The sequence below is a fragment of the Canis lupus genome, chromosome 29 (assembly GCF_011100685.1).
Source record: "Canis lupus familiaris isolate Mischka breed German Shepherd chromosome 29, alternate assembly UU_Cfam_GSD_1.0, whole genome shotgun sequence".
Classification (NCBI taxonomy): Eukaryota; Metazoa; Chordata; class Mammalia; order Carnivora; family Canidae; genus Canis; species Canis lupus.
In genome coordinates this window covers 15,846,352-15,872,696 of record NC_049250.1, presented here as the reverse complement: position 1 = coordinate 15,872,696, position 26,345 = coordinate 15,846,352, and the positions used below count along the sequence as shown (strand labels likewise).

Below are 26,345 nucleotides of genomic sequence, written 5' to 3'. Positions count from 1 at the left end.
TCAAATGAACAAACTGATCACAAGTGAACCTCATTTTAGTCAAAACTCTGATGTACTCTCGGGATGCCTGGGTGACTCAGTGGTTGAGCATCTGCCTTTGGCTCAGAGTGTGATCCTGGAGTCTCAGGATGGAGTCCCACATTGGGCTCCCTGCATGGAGCCTGCTTCTCCCTCTGCCTCTGTCTCTGCCCCTCTGTGTGTGTCTCTCATGAACAAATAAAATCTTAAAAAAAAAAAAAAATTTAATGCACTCTCAATGGGGGTTGACATTGTTTTGGAAAATACCATGTTTGGATGATGGAGCATCTCCATGCTTTTTATCTTTAAAACTACTTCCTAACAGGATTTAAGAAATTCTGGGGTGCAACTTCTAATAACCAAAGAAATTAAGCATTCTCAATAACTGTTTTAGGTTTTAAGTTCATGTACGTTTGAAGTTAATTGAGGAGTACATACTTACTGCCATTTTATTCATTGTTTTTGGTTTTGTAGTTCTCCTGTTCCTTTCTTATCTCTTTCCTTTTGGTTTGATGAGTTTTTGTTGTCATGTTTGAGTTTTTTTTTTTTTCTTAATTTTATTTGTGAGAAACACAGAGAAGCAGAGACATAGGCAGAGGAAGGAGGCGGCTTCCTGTGGGAATCCCTGGATCATGACCTGAACTCTGAAGGCAGACACTCAACCACTGAGCCATTCAGGTGTGCCATCTTTCTTTTTTGTATCTATTGTAGGTTTTGGTTTATGGTTACCATGAGACTCCTATACTGGTCTATTTTAAGCTGGTAATTGCTTAGGTTCAAACACATCCAAAGAGCACTAATTTTTACTCCTTGCCCTCTACATCTTGTTTTTGACATCTGACATTTTTTGTATATCCCCCTTAAATTACTATTCATTGTAGTTACAATTGATTTTACTTGTTTTGTCTTTAACCTTCATACTAACTTTTTAAGTGTCTGCTTTCCTCTCTTTATTTTTACCAGGGACATTTTTTCCCTTCATATATTTTTTTATTTCCAGTGGGACTTTTCTGCTTAAAGAAGACCCTTTAACATTTCTTTTAAGGCTGGTAGTGGTTTAGCTTATACTTGTCTGGGAAATCCTTTTCCTTTAATTCTGAGTGTTCCAACTAAGAATATTTTATCCTGCAAGGGTAGGTTTTTCCCTTTCAGCATTTTAAATATATCCAGACACTCCCTTCTGGCCAACAAAATTTCTGCTGTAAAATCAACCAAATATCTTCTGGAGGTTTCCCCTGTATGTGACTTTTTCTCATGCTGCCTTTAAGATTTTCTCTTTACTTTTTGCCGTTTTAATTCTAATACATCTGGTGTGGCTCACATTACAGACTTTTTCCTGGGTGTCTGTTTCCTTACCCAGATTAGCAAAGTTTTCAGCTATTAGTTCTTCAAATAAATTTGCTTCTCTCTTCTCCTTCTGAGACCCCTATTGTGCATATTAGTACACTTTTTGTTGTCCTAGTGGTCCTTACACACACACACATATACACACACCCTGTTTGGCTTGGATTCTTCACTCTTCCAGATTGCTAATCCTTTCTTTTGCATCCTCTGTTAATATCCCCTAGTGTATTTTCATTTGTTATATTCTTCAGCTCTGTTCTTTTTTAAAAATATTTTCTCTCTTCGTTGAAGTGGAGTTCATCCACTCTTTTCTCAAGTCTAATGAACTTGATCATCATCACTTGGAACTCTTTACAGGTAGACTACTTATCTCCATTTTGTTCTTTTTCTGAGGCTTTGTCCTCTTCTGTTTGGAACATATACTTCATGTTATTTGCCTTTTCTGTGTTCATTGCTATAAATTAGGCAGAACAGCTATCTCTCACAGTCTTGAAGGAGTGGTCTTGTGTAGGAATGCCTCGTGTAGACTGTATGTTCCTGCCAGCTTTGAATGGTGAGCTGGGATGGGAGCAGGTATCAGCCAGGGGTGTCCTATGGGACACTGTGCTAGGACCATGAGCTGGTGGGGGCTTGAGGCTCACTTGGGTAGCCCAGCAGGCTGGCTACAGTGCCTGGACCCTGCTCCTTGTACACTATTAAGATGGAGGGGGAACATAAACAATGGTAATCAGCAATGCTTTCCACTTGAGTCCCAGCAGTTTCCCTACCATTCCACACTTGGGTTAGAAAATGGGTCTCCTTCACTCATAGGTTAATTGCCCTTTAAACCACTGGTATGGGGCAGCCCTTGTGGCGCAGTGGTATAGTGCCACCTGCAGCCTGGGGTGTGATCCTGGAGATCTGGGATCGAGTCCCATGTCAGGTTCCCTGGATGGAGCCTGCTTCTCCCTCTTCCTGTGTCCCAGACATTCTCTCTCTCTCTCAATAAATAAAAATAAACCACCAGTATGTTTTTTTTGCTGTGCCCCAGGGTTGGCAAGTCTACACACAGGCTCCTCCATGATCTCCCTCCCTGTGTAGTTTGTTGTATTGGGGGTGGGGTTCCTGTCACTACTGTGTTGGTCTCTCCCACTCTCAGTGAGCCTCAGTTCTTCAAGAACAATTGTTTTATATGTAGATTCAAATTTATCAACTCCCTACCCCACTATCCTGGACTACCTACGAAAAGTTTAGACTTCTATTTTTGGAGAAGTTGTCAGAAGGATGGTTTTTCCAAAGTATTTGTTTCTGGTAATTGTTACCTCATGTTGTCTTCTTTACCACTGAGACAGACTCAGGAATTTAATATGTCAAGAAAACATTCTTATACAGATGGGGGAGACAACCAGAACTAGACTGTTTTCCTGCTCCACCCCAGACCTGTGCCAGTAGTAAATAGGAGGACACCTGGCAGAAATCAGCCTACTGGAAACTACAGTGACCTAATGTGTAAAATCATAGACGCAGTAATTTATTTAGCTCTCTACCACTCAGAATGTATTGAAACTCGTTATTTTACTTAATTTTTTGAGCTGAGCCAGGTTCCCCTTTTGAAAATAGGACTTATATTACTCCTAAGTCCAGTGCTCTCTGACCCCTACAAACATACTAGTAATTTAACTTTCTGAGCCTCAGCTGTAAAGTTTAATTATCTTCATCATCTTTCACTTCAGGTATTGTGTTCAGCGGAAGAAACAGACTGGTGAATAAGTGAAAACAGATTTCCATTTAAGAATGCAGAAAGCAAATTATAAAGAATCTACACTTAGACTCTTACCCATTAAAAAAACAAAAACAAAAATATATAGGCCTTATCCAAGGAAAATGTAAATTTGCTTTATTTTAAAACAGTAACTTCCTTCCATTGGAGCAGTGGGCAAATTCAATACTGATACAAATATAAATTTCTTAGGAGGTCCAAATATGTAATTCAGGCAAAGTTTCTGAATTTTTTTTTAAATCAACAGTTAGAAACAATGTAATCAACATATGTAAAATAAGTCACAGTTCAAAATTTAAGCTGAATAACATCTGCTAATATTGAGAACATTGCACATATTTTCAATAACTTAAACTTCTATCTCCACTTCTTTTTACTAGATTTAAATAAATCCAAATATTTACTCATGGTAGGAGATTCTGGCATTAACTATAGCTGAGTTTAACAGAAATACAGAAAACCATAAAGATTTATCAAACATTCACGAATGATCACTTAACAGCAATTCCTCAGAAGCTCTCAATGAGAAAGGCTGTTCTCCAAATAGCACCTAAGGTTTGCTGTATAATGTAGTTCGACAGAACAGCACTCTGGCCAATGATAAACTTCTTACAGGAAATTCTTTTGCCTATTCAGTGTTTCATTATAAAGCTACTATATTTGACCACTATTAAAAATTTTAAAACCCTATTATGCTGCCATTTCCCATTAAGTATTAACTTAGCAATGAGTCATCTTTATGATGCCATTTATTCAACTGGAAAAAAAAGACGGTACATTCTGGTTTTCACTTGTTATAAGAAGAAATCAAATTATTAAATTAAACCTGTATGAACCCTAAATTTTTTTTCTCAGTGCTGAACAGCACTAAAGTGAAAGCAGCTTTGATAGTCTTTGACTTCCCTTTAAACGAAAGCATTATGGAATTTTCAGCAGTGAACATTATCTGGTCCCTACTTGAACTCCATCTCCCAAGGAAATGAGATAGAGAATCTAAGGTAAAAGCCCTATTAAGGCAAAAAGGTTCCAATCCTAAATATTTCACTCCAACAACCTGTGCTCCATCACTGAGTAGTAAATGATTACTGACAACTAATGATGGTAACAGTACCCTCACTGACGTCATTATTAAATTTTGCATACTGTTATATCCAAATATATGCATATAAAACATTTATATGGATAAATTAGTGTTAAGAATTAAAAACTCACATCTACAAATGTCCTTTCTTCTGAAATCTATATGACTACACATTAAAAACATGTTACCTCTGAATACACGTTATGGAAAACTTCAGAACTAATCTCATAAGAAAAACCCCACAAACTTAGGGTGCATTTGTTATTGCTGAATCTAATTAGACTTAAAAGGATACCACTGAATACTAAATTCAGGTATTTACTAAATACTGTTGATTTCTACTAGCCAAACAGCCCTAACCAACAGCTGGAACAAGGATAGTTTTTCTTGGCTCACTGTCTATTAGGAAGTTGAAGCATTTTCAATTAAAGCCTTCATTTTTCCTGTAGACTTCAACATGTGTGGCCCAAACTAGAAAAGAAACAAAAAGTATAAATAAAGATATTGGTTCAGGTAACAGTAACGATACACACTCCCCTCCTAATCAAAGATCTGGGTATTTCCGAAAAACAAAGCAGCTATTAAAACCTTAATGAATTGACAGGCTGTTATAAACATGACACATTAACAGAATGAAATACAAAGATGTAACCAAATTACTTCCTAGAAAACTATAATCACCTTAGCAAGATCATAAACTTTAGGCCAATTTCACCTCAAGAATGAAGTACGAAGTTTCCTTTATTCAATGTCTTCAGAGTTTCAAAGATGCTAGAATTTCTAAGATACCTGCCTCTCTCAAATGGGATAAGTACATATTCCACATGACAGTAAAGGGCTAATATTTGAAAGTTTCCATGAAATCTGCTCAATCTTCACCTATGACCTGAAACATCCTGCAAGGCCAGGTTAAATCTCACCCTCTTCAAATGACTTTCACAGAACACCCTAAGGAAAAATTCTCTTTTGTTACTTTGAATTCTCTATCATAACATACACAATGTCCTAAGATATAAATTTTATTATGAATTTCACTTCACTGTGCTTACATATAAATAAAAGCACAGCATGGAAAATTTAACACTGGAGATGCTAAGTAGCGAAACTAAGAGTTGGCTCTTGCTTCCTTTTTTATGCTCTTCTATGACCAGTCTGTTTGTGGGTAGGGGCTAGTTCCTGTGGCACATCTTTCTGAATCTTGCAGAAGCCACAGTTGAATGTCTTATGAAATGCACATGCTCAGCAAAGGAGTAAATGACCACGTTGTACAAGTAAAGAAATGTGACCTAATACTCACCAACACTGTTTCTGAGGTGGCCTCAGATGCAAGTTTTGGAATTCCTTTTTCAGATTCACCTTGACTATCACTTCGATATCGATAAGCAAATTTCTTTTTCAGAGCCTCTGCTATGAGGGCAGCAGGGTCAGTGGCATCCACAGATTTGGGCTTTATGTCCTGTTCTGACCTTAAAGAAGTGAACAGAAACCAAGGGGACATTTCAATATGTCGGCATCCCTCAGAGAAGTACTTTGTGTGCCTTTACATGCTTGGCAGCACTTCTCCAGCATCACAGATACCCAGTGAAGTTACTGACAAACGTTGAGAGAAGGGAGATAGAAACTCTAAGGCTCAATAAACACACAAAGATGCCCAATGAATAGCCACTTAGTTCAACTCAAGAGCATGCGTTATGCTCTCCTTTGTCAGGGCAGATACACTTCCATTCTCCCAAAGCCTAGTGTTTACCATGGTAGGTGTACAGTGCAGCTTTACTGAATGAATGACTAGATGATAACAAAGACTTCACATAAAACAACTTTAAATTTTACAGGAGGAAAACTAAAAAGCCTGGAAATGTTTGCTGATTTCTTAGTTATACAGGAGACACTTGAGGCCTTGTTTTTTAAAAACTAAACACTAGAACTCTTCATGGTAAACAGGTTATAAAAGAAAAGTTCTCAAGAAGCCTAGTATTTTGCTTAGTAAACATAACAAAATACAGGAAGTGAGAGAAGGTAAATGTATCCTCACCTTTTTACTGACCGCAGTTTTACACTATTCATATCTTTAAGGATCTCTAGCATATTTGGCATATCAGATTTCTTTGGACTGCTCTTAACCAGAGTCTTTCCAGCACAAGCTTTTTTCTCTCTTCGCTCTTTTATCAAGTCAATAGCAGATACACTTTGGTGGAGTCCTGATGGGGGTAGGGGCGGGGGAGGTGGAGGAGGTGGGGGGACAGAGGGTGGTGCTGCAGCAACAGATGTGGTAGGTTCTAAATCACCTACAAAAATAAGGAAAAATCAATTTAACAGTAACGGGCAAATAAAATACCTTTAACAGCAAAATTATGCTAAGGACTTTTGTATACTTGAAATCAATATGCTGGGATCCCTGGGTGGCGCAGCGGTTTGGCGCCTGCCTTTGGCCCAGGGCGCGATCCTGGAGACCCCAGATCGAGTCCCACATCGGGCTTCCGGTGCATGGAGCCTGCTTCTCCTTCTGCCTGTGTCTCTGCCTCTCTCTCTCTCTCTGTGACTATCATAAATAAATTAAAAAGAAAAAAAATTAAAAAAAAAAATCAATATGCTTAAACCCTCAGTTATGTAATTAAATGAAGTTTCGGTTACTTGATTAGAATCTTGAATATCTATCTAATCCCAAGCTCTCCAGATGGAAAAGTTCCATTTAACTTAACAGGGGTGTTTTTGTGATCTCAAAAGTTCAAGTCTGACTGTTGCAATTTGTAACTATTTTTAGATAAAATATAAAAGAGTATACTGCATAAACATTTTCAATATAGACAGTGATACATTTAGTATAATTTGAAAAAATTGATAATTTGTTTCATTTTAAGAATATTTACATGTAAGACATGGAGAAGTTTTAAGACTTAATATTCAACAAATTCCTGAAAGGAAAAAAATAAAGTGGTTACAAAATAAGGATATAAAAATTCATCTTGGGGATCCCTGGGTGGCGCAGCAGTTTGGCGCCTGCCTTTGGCCCAGGGCGTGATCCTGGAGACCCGGGATCGAATCCCACGTCGGGCTCCCGGTGCATGGAGCCTGCTTCTCCCTCTGCCTGTGTCTCTGCCTCTCTCTCTCTCTCTCTCTCTGTGACTATCATAAATAAATAAAAATTAAAAAAAAAAAAAGTTTAAAAAAAATAAAATAAAAATTCATCTTTCTGCATAACTAGAGGACAGAGAGTTGTTCACAGGTTGGACTGTATTGACTAGGACTAATATTGACTCAATGCAAAATTTTTACTCCAGGGATTTCAACTGTAAACAGAACATCTTATAAACCTCCAAATGATCTCATTTTCAGTTTTCCTAGTTTGCCAGAAGAGGGAGGTAAAGCAAAAGAGAAATGCCATATAGTAAAAGTTTAAAAAGATACAACTTATGGTTTTTTAAAAGTTACATGCAAATTTCGTTAAAATAACCAATTATTTCTCAAGCGCTCAGTGCCCAGAGGACATTGGTCTGCTGTCCATCCTGGCCGTACTCATGTTGCGTGAGGTCTCCGTGTTGGGTTACAGTAAACTCCAGCACACGTGGCTTGGAGGCAGAATAACTATCTTTAAACATTAGAGTTGCCGGCAGGTTAATAGGCTGGGATTTCAAGGCTAGGATTTCTTTTCCAAACTAACAATGCACACAAATAAAAGCAAAGAGTATTAGACCAAGAGTCACAGGATCTGAATTCAGTTTCTACTCTGGGCAAGAGGAGGAGAAATGACTATTAAGTAGCTACTATGTACTAAAGGCATTTTATATAATTTGCACATTTACTACCACAACAACTGCACAATGTAGGTACTCTTAGCCCATTTTAGAGCAGGAAAGGAAGGTAGGAAGGCCGAGGACTTGCCTTGGGACATGCAGGTCAGTAAACAGCACTCAACCCTGTCAGGGCGGTTTTGAGATTACTTCTCAGCTGATAAAATTGGTGCCATTATCACAAAGTGTCCCAGTGCATTCACAAGAGCAGCAATTCAACGGTATGAATTTCAGTGTTTGCCAAATTCATCCTCTCTGATAGCATCAAAATTGTCCAAAACCAACAAAAGCTACTTAAACTTGATTGGGTCTTGGACTGGACCATGGAGAGGACTGACCTTTGGTTTTCTGACAGCCCCATTGCTGTTACTTACTAATACATTTTAAAATTAGTGGCATTCTCCTAATTCCCACTTCACTGGTTAAAACAAATTTAGGATTTACAGACCTGCAGTGAGATTTTGCTGTTCTTGCAGGGTCACAATTTTGGCAATCTGTGCCCTGAGAGCAGCAAGTTCATTTTCAAGGGCAGAGATCTTCTGCAATGCTTCCTCATTTGCTAGTGCGGTCTTCTGTTGAGGCTCTTCTGGAGACAGACTTGGTAAGGAAAACTGTCTGCTTGGCGGCTTCTCAGAGAATGGAAGGTCATCTTGAAGGGGCTGCCTTGATCTGATGTCTGTCCTGTAAGGAAGGAAGGATGGCTATTACAGGCTTCGTAAGGAAATATGAAAATCATCATTATCAATTAATCAGAACATAGTATCTGAGAAATACTTTCCAGACTGACCTTACATAATACATAAATCCCCTCCTGTAAGTTTCGTAACAACAAAGCACTGATCAACGTGATGTAGATACAAGCCAGGTCTCTTATTGCCATCATTCTTCCTAATCTCTATATGATATGCACAAACCCACACTGTCATGAGGCACCACTGATGTTTTTGCTAAGCCATGTCTTGTGTGGGTCTGAACTAAGGTGAAGAAACTTTTTAATGCTCTTAAAAATGGTAAACTAATTATTGGTTACATCTGACAACAAAATCAAATCAGTAATACAGTAGCCTTTCACCAAGGTATTGGCTGCTGCATTTTAAGGTAAGTGTTATGTATGTATGATAGAATACAACAAATTTCACAATATAATTTAACAATCTGGACCAAATACAGGATCAGAAACTGAAAAGGAGGGACAAGAATCAACTGAACCCACACGTTAACTACATGCACAGTCTCATCTTCACTTGGGTGTAAAGAAGTTCTTTAATATGCGCTGCTCCATAGTTCCAAATAGAAGTCTTTTGAGGCTGAGAATAAAATTCAGATTTCTTCTCAATTATCAATTTATTATACTATTTCCTATTTTCTACAATTAGGTTTTCTGGCTCTTTAAAGCCCTTTGTTCTTCCAGTTTTATTAAGGTAAAATTGACAGTTTTATTTAAAGTGGATACCATGATGATCTGAAGTACACATTTTGAAATAATCACAGTGATCAAGTTAATAAACATATCCCGGTTTCCCTCACAGTTTCATGTGGTCATGTGACTGAGTTCTGGCTGACAAGATGTTGACAGGAGAAGAATCCAGGAGAAAGTCCTTTCATCTATAGCCCATCCCTGTTCCTTCCTCTTGAGTCTTGAGTACAGGGTGACAACTGGACCTGAGAGTCCCAGCCAGCCAAAAGCTAACCTGGACGTGGAAGCCAATGCTAAGGATGGCAGAGAGCCTGTCTGGGTCCCTGTGGACAAAGTAGAGCCACTGTCAGCTTCAGACTATTTACTCTGGATGTTTTTGATTTGAGAGAAATAAACTTCCAAGTTGTGGAAGTTGCCATTTGGGGCTTCTCTGTTACATGTACTCAAACCTAATCCTGTTATAAGACCATCATTAAGTTCTGATTTTTAACTGGATATTGGTATTTTTGCTTTTGAGATCTGTTATAATTCTTTACTCTCCTTGCGTTCTAAATGAAGGAATTCTTGGACCTTTAGCTTTCGGTATTCACTGAATTCATGTTTTTCTTCATATCTAATTTTGCTTATACTCTGTTATTTTACTATACATGGAGGATGCCTGTAAACTTTTTACCTGTAATATTAAAAACGTTTGGAGAATAAATGTCCCAGTTGTTACCTAGCCTTAGTTTAGCTAGTAAGTAGCTTTAATAATAGTAATTAATTTTATTTGGAGTATCTGTGGGATAAAGAAATAGGTTTGGCTTACAAAGCTCCAATTACTATTCCCTTTCTTACCTCCACTCTGGGAAGAAACAGGTGATGAAATTTCTTAAAAAGTACATGAAGATTAAACAATGGTAAAAGCTTCTCTAAGGAATAGAACCTATGTTCTGATTAAATACATTAAGATGTTCTTTGAAAGATTACATGTTATATAAGTTACACATCAGATGCACGTGTTCTAATCATCTACAATAAAATAATTTTAACAAGATACTGACATTTTTAAAAAGATTTCTTAGAGCACATGCATACGTGAGGGTAGGTAGGGGCTGAAGGGGGGGGGGGGAGGATCTCCAGCAGAATCCCTGCTGAGCACAAAGTCCTACATGGGACCCAATCCTAGGACCCCGAGATCATGACCTGAGCTGAAAGCAAGAGTCAGACACTTAACCGACTGAGTAACCTGGGAGCCCCAAAACATTAAAATTTTTAAAAATCACTGAGGCTTTCTGCTGATACAACAGGCTGAATTCTGATTTCTACCTATCTTTCATCAGGTAGGTCAAGTGATTTTGTTAAAGAGCTCCATACAATAAACGTATTGAGTAGAGAGAAATTAATCTCTTGAATGAAGTTTTGGGGGGTATATTTACATAGAATAATTATATTTAATATTAGTATAATTTCCAGTATTCTTTTTTAAGATTTCATCCATTTATTTATGAGAGACAGAGAGAGGAAGAGACCCAGGCAGAGGAAAAGCAGGCTCTTGATTCACAGGGAGCCTGATTCAGAACTCCATCCCAGGACCCCAGGGCCATGACCTGAGCCAAAGGCAGATACTCAACCACTGAGTCACCCAAGTGACCCCCCCAGTATTCTTACTTAGTATGTTTCTTCAACTATATACTTGATAATTCTTTAGACTTTTAATAAAAAAAAAAAAAAAAAAAAAAAAACTACTCCTTGAAAGTCTAGAGAAACTGCTCATAGGTTGGATAGGGGTACTTACGTAATTCTAGTCTTAGGAATAGATCTGGATAAAATACAGAACTGTCCAAATGTAGAAGAATTCTGTATCATGCTTGTTCCAAACAAGAGTGGAAGAGAGTATAACAGACAGAGTTTAGAGGAAGAGAGTGGTCAGAAGCCTGGTGTACACAGGACAGGAGGAATGCCACCACCATGGATATCAAGGGTACGGGTATTTGTTAGAAGACACCTGGAAGTGGAACTGAGAAGAGAGAAGAGAAACACAGAGCCTCTGGATAAAGACAACTCTCTAGTCCCACATCTTCCATTTTCTATGAAAGCTGAACTTTGTTTTGATAAAATGAACCTAAGAGAATGAAAATATGTTATCTGGGGATGGAAATGAGAATGATGGTTTGCTTTCTTATTATGTATGAGCACAGAAATTTCTTGAAGTCTGTATTATAACAGCAAATAAAGTTAAATTTTGGATATCAGAATCTTTAGTGCTACTAGACAAAAAAATGGTGTTACAATACTGCTTATTCAAGAACTGGTGGTCACTTTATTTTTTAAGCTTTAAGTAACCTCTATATCCAACAAGGGTCTGGAAGTTATGAGCCCAAGGTCAAGAGACCTATGCTCTTCCAACCGAGTCAGGTGCCCCCTAGTGGTCACTTTAGTAGAGACTTTTCCCACCTAAAATTCTACACATCTCAGGATCTAAAAGTATTAAATGATTTTTTTTAATGTTATTTATTTATTTATTTTTTATGATAGGCACACAGTGAGAGAGAGAGAGAGACAGAGACACAGGCAGAGGGAGAAGCAGGCTCCATGCACCGGGAGCCCGACGTGGGATTCGATCCCGGGTCTCCAGGATCGTGCCCTAGGCCAAAGGCAGGCGCCAAACCGCTGCGCCACCCAGGGATCCCAGTATTAAATGATTTTATGTTGGTCTTAAAATGTTATCAAGTAAGCCAAATTTCAAATCCCATGAACGTTTACTCTTCAATATCCAGAATTGGAACAAGATAATATGACAATTTGGATTAGGAGATCAACTTATCAACTATAAATCATGTTTGAACAGCTTACTTTAAAATACCTTCTTCCTGTCAAAATAAATTGAGAGAATTAATGAATCCTGAACAGCAACTGCAATGGTAAAAAAAAGAATTAAGTTACTGCATCTCCCCATAACTACTACAGATCAATTTTTCCATTTTGATTTTCTATCTACTAAAAATTAAGGACAAAGCACTTATCATCGTTAATCTTGAAAACCAGTGGTGCCAGGATAAGAGGAAGAATGTCTAGGCCTTTAGAAAAATAATGTAAGTAACAGTGTCAGATCATCTGTATTTTATGTCTACCCCCGTTTTTATAAATTTGATGATACAGGACAGCCTTGGGTGGCTCAGCAGTTTAGCGCCTGCCTTCAGGCCAGGGCGTGATCCTGGAGACCCAGGATTGAGTCCCACGTCAGGCTCCCTGCATGGAACCTGCTTCTCCCTCTGCCTGTGTCTCTGCCTCTCCCTCCCTCCCTCTCTCTGCCTCTTATGAATAAATAAATAAAATCTTTAAAAAAAATAATAAATTTGATGATACAGATTCTCTATTTCCCTATGTGAAATACTGTTAATGGTTATTATGAGTCCAAACAATAATTATAGGAAAGGTAGAGCTTAAAATGTGGATTTTTAGAAGCTGAAAAAAAAAGTAATTCTGAAGTGATTATGTCTTCTCAAAGCCATAGAAAGATTTAACATTCAGAGATCAAGAACCTCCCCAAAACCCAAAAATTGTTCTGCAGTATTCTTGTATATGGAAAATATTTAGATTTTATGAAATTCTCAGACATGTCCTTTCCTTTAAAAATATATACACACACCCTTTCCCCATAGACATGTTCTATAAGATATGTGACAATTCATTCTCTGAACCGTGTTCTGCTACCTCTCAGAGAAATAGTAAAAGCTACAACACAGAGGCAGAATCCAAATGTAGATAAGTATCTTTTCTAAAATTTGTAGGTGTAATTCTGAGAAGTCTTAAACTAAGTATAAAACAAAAACAACAAAAAGAAGGATCAAGTATGGATGTCCCAAAAGCAGAGGACAAATTACGATCATCTCAAACTGTTTTCTGCATCCCAACTTCTACAGGGAGATTTCGACCTTTTTGGTTTGAGTTTGCCTCCAGAATGACTTATGGCAAAAAGGAACAGGCTCCTCCTGTTCATAGTGTCATTCCATAAGAGTTTCCTAGCTGTTATTTTTTTCAATGATATTATCAAGAGCAGCCACTTTTGGAGTACAACTTAGATAAATGTGAAGGGCTTTTTAAGCTCCACTGGCCATTTCAAAGAATATTCTAAAAATATAATGCACTTCTGAGGTCCTTTCTCCTTATCACTCAGCTAATAAAAACTCAAAATTTGAGATCATTTTAAATTAGCCCATTGCCCTGTGAAAGATGGTATTCCTAGGATGATTTTCACTAATCCTCCTTCTTACCTCTTTAGTTTAGAGAATAACCAGAAAAGTATAAAAATATACTCTTATTGTCAATGCGATGTAGGGAGGGGGGAAAAAGTAGCAATTTAGTTCCCTGAAAACATGAAATTGGGTAGAAAACTAAGTCTTTCCAATTTTCAAGGTCTTAGGATTAAGCCCTACGTTGTGTGTGTGTGGGGGGGCTGCTCAGTGGGGAGCCTGCTTCTGCTTCTCCCCATCTCCCTCCTTGTGCGCTGTCAAATAAAATCTTTTAAAACAATAAAATAGGAATGAGTAACACCTGCTTTTTGGTGTGCTAGGAGTAGGAAACAGTCTTGCTCTAATCCACTGAGTCTTCTGGCTATCCTCACACCTGTGGAGCTATGGCAAGTCAGGCTGCTGGTGTGTTGAAGCATCTCCTTCGGAATCTTGTGAGTCAATGTCCTCCTCTATGAGGTCAGGGTTCCTCCCCAACACTAAAACAGCACATTCCATTCTATACTTCTATTCAAATCTGAAAAAGTAAACTGGGTAACCTTAGTCAAAGTCCTCAGTCTCATGCTATCCTTATATCACAGATTTTTATAAATATGTTCATCTTAGTCATCAGATTACAAACATTGTAGTGTAAGAAAAAGGGCTACCTTTAGTACTTTCGAGTCTTATAAATTTATAAATTTGCATTTAATACATCCTCATATGTATATGTGGCATTCAGAATTGAGAATAAGACAGAATTAGATTAATATAAACAACTGGAATTGAACTTGAAATATTCCAATATGCCTTAAAGTTCTTCTACTCCAAAAGCAATCAACTACTTGATGACAATGTCTATGTTGTCAACTAAGAAATCACAGGTATGATAGTCTTAAATTTCATCATACATATTAAAAATACTATGTCGTGTATATATCTCAAGTACACATTCTCCTTAAGCTACTATCATTAAAGAACAAATGGGTTATCTCAAACAAGATTATCAATTATACTGATCCTTTCAAACAGTCTCAATATTCCTTCTAATTCTTTCCAATTCTGAGGTAATTCTGTTAATTGAAAGGGAAATGAAGACATGTATGAAAGAAAAAAAAAGAGGCCTTACTTTATGCATGCAACAAGGCTAAGTTTTCTTTTAAAATTCTCCTCCAGGGGGCAGCCCTGGTGGCGCAGCGGTTTAGTGCTGCCTGTAACCCCGGGTGTGATCCTGGAGACCTGGATCAAGTCCCATGTCGGGCTCCCTGCATGGAGCCTGCATCTCCTTCTGTCTGTGTCTCTGCCTCTCTCCCTGTGTCTCTATGAATAAATAAAAAATCTTAAAAAAAAAAATCTCCTCCAGGGGCATCTGAGTGGCTCAGTCTGTTGAGCAGCTGCCTTCCAGAGTCCTGGAATCAGGCTCCCCAGCTCCCAGCTCTGCAGGGAGCCTGCTTCTTCTCCCCCCTCCCTCTGCTGTTCTCCCTGCTTGTGCACACTCTTGCTCTCTCTCACTCTCTCAAATAAAATCTTTTAAAAATAAAATTCTCAAGATACGTATTAATCCTTCCAATATAAAGAAGAAAACTGAAGTTTATAGTGCATTTGAAAAAACTCATTTGTATAATAACTCTGAAGGACTCATATATGCTATTTTCCCAGAGAAAAAAATACCATGACATTGTAGCTGTTATAGAAGTATCATCAACATAAATTTGAAGGGAGAAATAAACATCTTAAATAGCTTTGATTTTCCTACAAATAGGAAAGGCAGGGAAACACTCAAACTGAAATATACAAGTCCTTGAATATACTCTCCTTCAGATTTTAAGATTTAAGTTACATAGGGTGCCTGGCTGGCTCAGTCAGAGCATGAGACTGTTGATCCCAAGATTGTAATTTCAACCCCGACACTGGGTGTAGAGATTACTTAAAATATTTTTTTAAAGAAAAGAATTTACAGGTTTATTATGTAATCTCCATCTACAATTTGTCTAAATCAATGCAAAGAGCAATATAACACCATACTGCAAAAGAAAAAGTCCACCCAGCTCTTCTAATCATGTGGGCCACATCATTAACCCTGGAACTCTGGAGGCACTTCACTGCCTTATCAACTTTCTCCCTCTAGAGAGCACCACTCAAATCCAAGTAGGTCTCCTTTGCTTTCTTCTCACTTTGTTCAAGTTCAGATTATCCTTACCTAGAATACATTCAGGCACCTGATTTTCAATTATTTAGTCAATTATTTTCAAAACCACAGACCAAATCCATTATGCCAATTCAGTTACTATCATCACAATTCCTCTAACAGCTACCAATGTCATATCCTCTGCAAACATGACATTTGTGTTAAAAGTCCTTTTGAGACTCTTTCCAGGAAGATGGAACAGGCTAGCTTTCTCTATTCTTCCTCTTAACTAAAATTAAAAACCCCAGACATCATATAAAATAAATGTAAGATGACTGAAAGCTGAGGAGAAGACAGAGTGGCTGGGACTTTGGGATCCAAAAAAACGACATAGAAGTGAGTTCCCCAAGTTTTTCTTCTGCTTCATATGCCCCAGACTGGTTGGAGTAATGGGTAACCCAGAAATGTCAATGGATGAAGGGGGAAAAAAAAGCTACAATGAAAGCCTGCTCTTCTAGCCCAAAGACCAAGGAAAGGGTAGGCTCCCAAGAGAGAGGACTTCTATAAAATAACTGCCTTAGAGGCACCTGGGTGGCTCAGTCGGTTAAGTATTAAGGGTCTTAACAAGGAGAGACTTAACAAGGAGGTTAAGTCCACTAACCCTCATGGTATAGTGGACACAATGTGGGGAGCCTCAAATGACACCCCATCCAGCAGTAATGAGGCACTCACACGTACCTGCTGAAATGTCCTAAGAGGCCGAGGGCAGAGGAGCTAGAGCTCACTCCCACCAACCACCTCAGGGGTGAATGGAGGCTTAATGGGAAATCTGGATTTCTACTTCTGCCTGGGAGAAACCAGGTAGCACACACTCTTCTCCTGCCAGTGCTATTAGTGAAAAAAAAGTAAAAGAAAAAGCTTAGATCCAGAGTCTCCTATACCAAAAATATCTAGGTTTCAATCAAAAATCAATCCTTAAGAGACGCTGGAGTCCGGGGAGCCGCCCTCCACTTGGCAGGGGGGCGGGGGCCGGGTCGCAGCCCCCCCACCAGCCTGCAGCCGCCTGGCTGCACTGCTCAGTCTCACGGCTCCTCGGCCTGTGACAAGCGGGTGTGGTGCTCGCGCCCGCCGAGGAGTCGGGGGCTGTAGCGGGGCACCCGCCAGGTTCCAGGCCCCGAGTAGCATGAGTGGCATGAGTGGCAGATGCCGTCGTGGCGGTCTGGCCGCTGCACTTTGGGTTTCTGAATCCCAGAGCTGGGGCCTGACTCCCTAGAGGCACTGAGGCTGCCGAGATGATTTCCAGAGCTGGGCGGTGCAGCTGTATTTTGCTAAAAGGTCAATGCAGAATGGATCAAAGCAGAAAATAAGCCTGTCTGGCCAAAGCAAGACTCGACTGAAAGCAGTAACATACCTAAAGCAGGAATGCCTCAATCAGGAATTGAGCCCTCCTCCCCCTGCAAAAAAAAGCCTGGGAAGTAAGTATCTGGCAGGATCCCTATTTAAAGGGGAAAGTCTTCCAAGCAGCCTCTTCTACTGAAAGGAATTTCTGTGTGTAGATCAAGGATTAAAACATTGTGAAAAAAATAAAAAAATAAAACATTGTGAAGATTTGGGGACTTCTGTAACTTATTTCTAATTATTAGTAAAACCCTTAAGGAGTACAAAAAAGAGGACAGAAGGGAGAATGCATTCCACTCTTGAGAGAAGAACCTCAGAGATTGAGGGACTTTTCTTTCTGTTTTGCCCCAGAAGAAAAGGAAAACACCTGGAGCTGGCCTGGCTCTGAAGAATCATAGACCTTAAAATGATTTCCCAACAGTTAATAAGAACGGTTAAAAAAAAAAAAACAAAAACAAACAAAAAAACCCCCCAAAACTTAGGGATATCTATAAGGCGTTAGAGGATGAGAATCTAGCCAAGGAAGAAGAAAGGTTTAAGAAAGTTAATAAATAATGGTCAGTGATGCAGAATCATGAGAAGGGTTTAAGAAAAGGCCTCTGGATTTGTTACTTAAAATAGTGTTTGTTATTTTGTTTGACTGTTTTTATTATTATTATTATTTTACTATTTCCATTGTAGTTTAAATTTGGAATAGATGATACATTATAAAATCAAAAGATAGGGATCCCTGGGTGGCGCAGCGGTTTGGCGCCTGCCTTTGGCCCAGGGCGCGATCCTGGAGACCCGGGATCGAATCCCACGTCGGGCTCCCGGTGCATGGAGCCTGCTTCTCCCTCTGCCTGTGTCTCTGCCTCTCTCTCTCTCTGATGTAACTATCATAAATAAATAAAAACATTAAAAAAAAAAAATCAAAAGATAAAAGGAAATGCTTTACTATTGTACTGGACATCCCAGCAACAAAAAGGCAAGGAAAAAATGTATAAGGATTTGAAATACATGAATCTGTTTTTTGGAGGAAAAAAAAATCATTCCTTATACCAAGAACCCTAAGGAACATAAACTGAATGAAAAAGACAATAGATGCCAACTCTGAGAAGACAGAGATGTTAAAATTATCTGCATACTGTAAAGAAGGTGTGATAAAAAGGCTTCAGTGAGCAATTACCAGCACTCTTGAAATAAATGAAAAACAGCAAAGAAACAGAAAATATAAAGAAGAACCAAATGAAAACTTTAGAATAGGTAAAATAACTGAAAAACACAGTGGACAGGATCAAAAATAGAATGGTGAAGACAGAGGAAAGCAACAGTGACTTCGAAGATAGAATAAATTATTCAATCAGAAAAACAAAAAGCAAACAGACTAGAAAAAAGAATGAACAGTCTCAGTAACCTGTTGAGCTATAAAAGATCTAATATTTGTGTTATCAGGTTCTCAGGAGACAGAGGGCTAGGCTGAAAAAGTACAAAAAAAAGAAAAAAAACACGTAAAATATTTACAGAAATGACAAAAGACATAAACCCGAAGATTCAAGAAACTGAGTGAACCCAAAAAGAATAAACCCAAAGAAATAAATGCCAAGAAACATTCAAAATTCTGAAAACCAAAGACAAAGGAGAAATTTTCATAGCAGCTAGCTATAGGGGAAAAACTTCACAAGACAGGATTCCTCATCTGAACCACAGAGGCTTGAAGAAACGGATATATTTCTTGAGTGCTAAAGGAAAAAACTAAGAACTCATAACCTCATATCCAACAAATATATCCCTCAAAATTGGAAAAAATCAAGAATTCTCAAGTGAAAAAAAAAACCTAAAAAAATGGAGAGCAAGCACATCTACCCTAAAAGAGTAGCTAAAGAAGTTCTCTAAACAGAAAGAAAGCAATAAAAGAAGAAACTGTATCAAGCAGAAAGAAAAACACAGCAAAAGTATGAGTAAGTAAGTAGACTTATTTTCTCCTGTAAGTTTCATGGTTCAGGGAAATAGCATACTATCTGATATGATTCTAAAATGTCTGGAGAGAACATTTTTAAGAAAATTACAAACAGGGGAGGGTGTAAGGACATAAAGGAGAAGATTAACTGGCAAAATGACAACACCAATAGAATGTGGTAAATTAGATATATACAATGTAATACTTAGACCAACCACTCAAAGAACTTTACAAGGAGAGAGACTCAAAAACATGGATAAATCAAGAATTCCCCCCCAAAAACTGTCTAAGTATCCCACAAAAAGAAGAAAAAGAGTAGACTTCAACTCTAACATAATAATTACATAAATGTAAATGGTTTATATATACACCAATTAAAAGACATTGACAGAGTGACCCAAAAAAGTAGGACTTAACAGTATGCTGTCTACAAGAAATTCACTTCAAATGTAATGACATAGGCAGAGTGAAAATATATCAATAAAATACAGAAAACGATCTGGACAGAGAGGGACACTAAATAGTGAAATAGTCAGACTCTATTCTAATATATAAGTTCTAATATGTATGCACCAAACAGACTTCAAAATATGAAAAGCAAGTACTGTTAAAACCGAAAGGAGAAATACACAAACCCACAGATAGTTGAATCTCAACACCCCTTTACTACAACTGTTAGACAATCAGGAAGGATAGAGAAAAATTCAACACGATCTATTTGAGATTTATAGGGTATTCCATGGACAACAGAGTACACTTTTTTCTGAAGTAACCACGGAATATAAATGAAAAGGGCCCATATATGGGACCATTAAAATAAAAACAATTCAACAAACTTAAAGAATGGAAGTATACAGCATGTGTTCTCTGACCACAAGAGATTCAAACTAGAACCAAGAGCAAAATTTCCAAACATTTGGAAACTAAATAAACTTCGAAATAAGCCATAGGTCAAAGAAGATGTCTCAAAGGAAATAAAAAAAAAAATACAGTAAACTAGATTTTTAAAAGATACAATGAACTGAAACTTGTGGGGTGCAGCCAAAGCAATGTTGAGGGGGAAATGTATAGCACTAAAATGGTTTTACAGTAGTCTCCCCCTACCCATGAGGAAATATGTTCCAAGACCCCCCATGGATGCCTGAAACTGTAAAGAATACTGAATACTATATATACTATGTTCCTGCCTACATATACACTGACGATAAAGTTTAATTAGGCACAGTAAGAGATTAATAATTACTACTAATAAAATACAATTACAACAATCTACTGTAATAAAAGTTACATGAAGGTGATCTCTCTCAAACTATCTTATTGTACTGTACTTATCCTTCTTGTGATGACACATGATAAAATGCCTACATGATGAGATGAAGTGAGGTGAATGATATAGGCATTGTCATGTAGAATTAGGCTACTACTGATCTTCTGATATGTCAGAGGAGAATCATCTGCATCTGGACTGCAACTGACTGTGGGTAACTGAAATTGTGGAAAGTGAACCACAGAGGAGGACTACTATATTAGAAAAAAGGAAAAGTCTCAAATTAATAATGTAAGCTCCCACTTTAAAAACCTAGAAGAATAAGAGCAAAATAAACTCAAAACAGCTAGAAGAAAATATTAGGAGGAAAAAAAATCCATAAAATTGAAAACAGAAAAACAGGAACATCCACAAAAAGAACTGGTTCTTTGAAAAGCTTAATACAATTGACAAGTCAAAAAAAGATACAAATTACTACTATCAAGAATGAAATGGGGAATACTATAGACCTTGTAAACAACAAAACAAGAAATACTACAAATATTGTACACATAAATTTGACCACTTAAATGAAATGGACCAATTTCTTGAGAGGCACAAATTACTACATCTCATCTAACATGAAATTGATAAAACAATCCTGTAACTTTAAGGAAACTGAATTCATAATTTTAAAACACACCAAAAAGAAGTCTCCAGGCCCAGATGATTTCACTGGAGAAAACTATGAAATATTTAAATAGTATCCCTCCTATACAATCTCTTCAGACCATAGGAAAAGCACTGTTCAATTCATTTTATGAAGCTAGTATTATCTTGACACTAAAACCATACAAAAGATCACAGACTTAAATGTAAACAAAACTATAAAAAAAAAAAAAGGCCACATCCCAACAACATTGAGAAATCTGATAGATCAATGTTCTCCTCCAGTCTCCTCCAATAAAACAGATAATGAAAGAAATCATGCAAAACGGACCAGTTCAAGCCATAACTTAAGTCCATGAGGACTTCTTCCATTAGAGGTAAAATAGGAATATATAGACATGTTACCAGAACAAATGAAGAATCAGGAATTGGCAAGAGAAAAGAATGACGACATCAAATACTGGTGAAGATGCATCTGGATACTGCATACATTTCTAGTAGAAAAGTAAAATGGTATAGCCACTCTGGAAGACAGTTTGTCAGTTTCTTAAAACGTAAACATGCAACTATCTTATGACTGAGATGACCCACCAATTACACTCACAGGCATTCATCCCAGGGAAATAAAAACTTATATTCATTCAAAATCCAGTTCACAGGGATGCCTGGGTGGCTCAGTGGATGAGCATCTGCCTTTGGTTCAGGGTGTGGTCCTGAGGTCCCAGGATTAAGACCTGCATCGGACTCCCTGCATGGAGCCTGCTTCTCCCTCTGCCTATGTGTCTCTGCTTCTCTCTGTGGGTCTCTCATGAATGAATAAATAAATAAATCTTTTAAACAAAAACAAAAAAACAAAAACAAAATCCTGTTCACAAATGATCACAGCAACCTTAATCATAATAGTCAAAAACTGGAATCAGGGCAGCCCGGGTGGCTCAGCGGTTTAGCGCCGCCTTCGGCCAGGGCGTGATCCTGGAGACCTGGGATCGAGTCCCATGTCGGGCTCCCTGCATGGAGCCTGCTCTCCCTCTGCCTATGTCTCTGCCTCTGTCTCTCATGAATAAATAAATAAATAAAATCTTAAAAAAAAATGGAATCAATCCAGATGTCCATCAACTGGGCATGGTCAAACAAACTATGGTTCACCCATACTAGTACTCTGTCCTAAAAAGGAAAAAAAAAACTACTGATTTTATACACCCCCCCCACACACATATATATAACATATAAATACACACACACACACACACACACACACACACACACATATATATACACAACATATATAACAATCTGGACAAATCACTAGAGAATCATGCTTGGTGAAAAAAGCCTGTCCCAAAAGGTTGCATACTGTATGATTCAATTTACGCAACATTTTTGAAATGACAAAATTATGAAAACAGGGAACAGATAAATGACAGTTATTAAGGAGAGGTTGGAGAGGGAAGGGAAGTGGGTGCAGCCATAAGAGAACAACATGAGGGATATGAGATATAGAAATGTTCTGCATTTTGACTTTTAATAGTGTCAACATCCTGCTTGTAATACTGTAGCATTTTTGCAGGATCTTATCACTGGAAAAAACTGGGCAAAGAGTATAGGAAAGGTTTCTATATTATTTCTTACAACTGTATGTGAAGAATCTATTATCTCAAAATGAAAAGCTTAATTTAAAAAATGAACATCTTTAAAAAGAAAGGGTCTTTACCTACTAATCCTGCAATACCTGGTCTGTGTTCATCTACCACTATGTCCTTACTTCTAATTGTCATTCAAATAAAATTCCTTCTTTGCTCTTGGATTGTTTGATCTTCATTATATTCAGCTAACTGCATTCAAATAAAATTATTCTTGCTAAAGTCAATGATTATCTTCCAAATGCAAGACAAAACTGAAATTGGCTCATTTTTAAATTTACCTAGCCTCTAAGTATTTGACACTGGTCATTAGTTGGACTCCCTTCCATGAAACTCTCCTACTTCAAGCAGGTTGTCCTTCATCTTTAGCATCCTTTCCTCCAAGAAGTCTTGCCAAACCTCTCTCATCCCACAGTGGCCTTCTGTATTTACTTACTAACTTTATAGTATCAACATTGTTTATTTCCTTTTTAATCTCCTCCAGCACAAGAAATATTCCTGGAAATCAGTGTCTTATTTTATCTCTGTATCTTTGAGGTCTAGTAAGAAAGAGTTGAATATGCTGCATGACTATTTAATAGACTGAAGCATAGTCAATAATTTATTCAGGCTCTTTCAAATAAATGGAAGCATCACTCTAACTTTTACACTTCATGTCCTTTGAAACAAAACTCTTCTTGACACAACTTTTAGGAAGCCTTCTCCAGTGATTATACAAATTCCCTAATATGACCCACAGGTTCCTCTGCTCCAATAAAACCATTATTATTACTTATCTCAACATTTTTATGACAGTTGATTTTTGTTTCATATTAAACTTTTGAATGGCAGGCAATTCTATGATAAGGACTTAAGACACAGTTATAATGTCTCTAGGAACTTCATAAATACTAGTTAAGTCTTTAAAATGAACAGAAAATAAAACCGCTTGAGAAAAACAATTGGCTTAATTACTAGAGATCAAATTAGGCTAAGTGGAAATACTGCAAATGTATCACCTTTTAAAATGATAAATACTGCATCTCATTTCTGATAGCCTTCCAGACTAACCTTCGTCTCGTTGAACATTCTCCTTCTTCTTTAGCTACCCATCCAACATCAGCAAAAGACACCACCGCATCTTCTCCTGGATGGCTGGGGCTCCACTCTGTAGTAGGACTGGTAAGCTGTAAATTATAAATAGGAAAGTTCTTTGGCACCAAAATGTTAGACTAAAACTTTAAATCACCTATAGAAAAATCATCCGCTCTGGTGTTACAAACACATGGATATTGAAGGTCCCCACAAAAGGGGCCATTAGTTATGTCACACTATTGCCTACTAGTGTATGACAACCTCTGAATTACAACTTGAGTTTATTCAATTTTTATTTTACAGATCAAATGAGACCTTGTTTGTTGGCTTTAAAAACAAGTCAACAAATAAGCAAGTAAAAAATTCTGTTCATCCTAAAAAACATTATGAAAATATTTGGAACGTAAGCATTAAAATTCAACTTTTTGAAGAGATTTAATTTAAAAAAGTATAGTAACAAGAACAAGCAAATGACCAATTTGTGCTAAATCTGGGAATATTTTTAAATGGATATTATATAGATATGCTGTTAAAATGCTAAAAAAAAAAGTTAAAAAATTTAAAAATGCTTAAAATACATTTTTTAAAAATCCTCAAATCATGATTTTTAAATAAAAGTATTAACTGTATTAAAGAACAAAAATAGAACAGAATTCTCTAGCTGACCTTATCCACATAAACAGAATATTCTGAAATACAAAGAAAAAGCATGCAAGTTCCAAAATTTACTTTAAAAAATAAGAAAGATAATTTAATTGAATTAAATTTAAGTTTTGTTATAAGTGTAATGCCTTGGGGCTCCTGGGGTGGGTCAATCTGTTAAGCATCTCCCTTTGGTTCAGGTCATGATCCCAAGGTCTTGGGATGGAGAGCCCTGCATCCTATGGGCTCCCTGCTCAGTGGCGAGTCTGCTTCTCCCTCTCCCTCTTCCTCTCCTCCTGTTTGTGTTCTCTCTCTCTCTGAAATAAATAAAATCTTAAAAGTAAAAATAAAAATAAGTGTAATGCCTCAGAGTCAGATGGCCAATGAATAATTTTAAAATGAAGTTATCAGATTAATACTTCCTAAAAATTAGTAACAGTGAGCTTTAAACAAAAAAGGAAAATGTAAGCTTTTTATTATTTTTTAAATATGTTATTTATTTATTCATGAGACACAGAGAGAGAGAGGACAGAGGAAGAAGTAGGCTCATGATCCCAGGGTCCCAGAACTGAACCCCACTAAGTCTCCCTGTTCAGCAGGGAGTTTGCTTCTCCCTATTCTTCTGCCCCTTCCCCCTGGCTTGTGTGCTCTTACTCTCTTTCAAATAAATAAATAAAATCTTAAAAAAAAAAAAAAAAAGTTTCTGCTATAACCCAAGCTTTGTTTGAACCTTCTTAATACTCTTACTGTCAGATCAAGCTTTTGGAAGCTACATTTAAAATAATGCTTTTTCCTCAAATGTAAAATATACCATGCAAACCCACTAATACTGAAACAGTTAAAAATTTTAAATGTCTTTAATATTACAAATTCTAACGGAACATACTGGCTGCTGGTATGTGCACCCATTCTGATATCATAATTATCTAACATTATCAACTTAAAAAAGTAGCATTAGAAAACTGACATTTTGATAACGTACTTAAGAATATCAAATATTTAAAATGCCTTTAACTAGGGCTTTTGGGGAAGACGGGTACAGGCAACAGGGAAAACAAGCTGTATTAAAAGGGTATATACTTAAGAATCTAATCTTGAGCAAAAACAAAAACAAAAACTAATAATGGAATTAAGGTGAAAAGTCTTTCAAAACACAAATGTAAAGCACATAGTGGAATACACCTGTGGCTATAAGAAAAAAAAAGTAAACACCTTAGAAGTACACTGTCAAGGGATATGATTAAAGAAAAATCAGACATTTTTACTTTCTCCCCCTTATATTTCAGAAATTTATCCAGATAAGTCAATAAACACACATTCAGTCGATGGGTATCTTATACAACTTAAATTAATATAACTTACTAGAACCAGAAAAATTTAATATTATTCCTATCCAATACTGAAAACAAAATGATGTATTAATATTCCCATAACACTGTAACAGGGAGATTACAAGTAGGTTACATGGAGATCCTTACACAAAAAGGTCCCCAAGCTCGGTGGAAGGTTCTAGATGATACAGTGTTTAATAGGCTATTTTGTAAAATGAAAGATCAAAAAAGCAAAACCTGAATGGTACCTCCCTAAGGTGCTAGAGTTAATGAAAGATCAATCTAATTGTAACTATTCTAGAACTAGTCTATAAAATCTTACCACAATACAGGAAGTTACTAGTTTGTAGGAAGTGAGGTATATTAAGAAAATGACATTTTGACCTCAAGACTTCTTACTTTCCCACAAAAGTCACAAAAATTGCAGTTTTCTTCCTAGACATGTTTATTTATAAAAGATGATACTTTTCTAAATACTTAAAAATATAAAAGTTAACTCAAGCTTTTCAGAGTATTTTATAACAAAGATTAAACAATGTATCTCAATTTCACATATGTAGTACTTCCCATATTTAAACATGAAATGCTGCTTTCTGTATAAATTAAAAAAAAAAAAAATTTTCCATAGATTTAGTTTACAATCTTACTAAGGACTATATG

The 26,345-nt window shown here is 37.1% G+C and overlaps 1 protein-coding gene across 5 annotated transcripts in view; it reads right to left on the bottom strand.

The window, feature by feature from the left end:
* Window positions 1–3,206: 3,206 nt before the first annotated feature.
* MTFR1 (mitochondrial fission regulator 1) overlaps window positions 3,207–26,345 on the bottom strand; it is a 75,824-nt gene continuing 52,685 nt past the window's right edge. For all 5 annotated transcript variants that reach the window (XM_038579404.1, XM_038579402.1, XM_038579405.1 and 2 more), the window contains 5 exons: window positions 23,689–23,804; window positions 8,439–8,671; window positions 6,235–6,487; window positions 5,500–5,668; window positions 3,207–4,673 (listed from right to left, as the gene is read on the bottom strand). In XM_038579404.1, coding sequence (XP_038435332.1) covers window positions 4,605–4,673; window positions 5,500–5,668; window positions 6,235–6,487; window positions 8,439–8,671; window positions 23,689–23,804 — 840 coding nt within the window. In that variant the 3' untranslated portion in view covers window positions 3,207–4,604. The remainder of the gene's footprint in view (window positions 4,674–5,499; window positions 5,669–6,234; window positions 6,488–8,438; window positions 8,672–23,688; window positions 23,805–26,345) is intronic.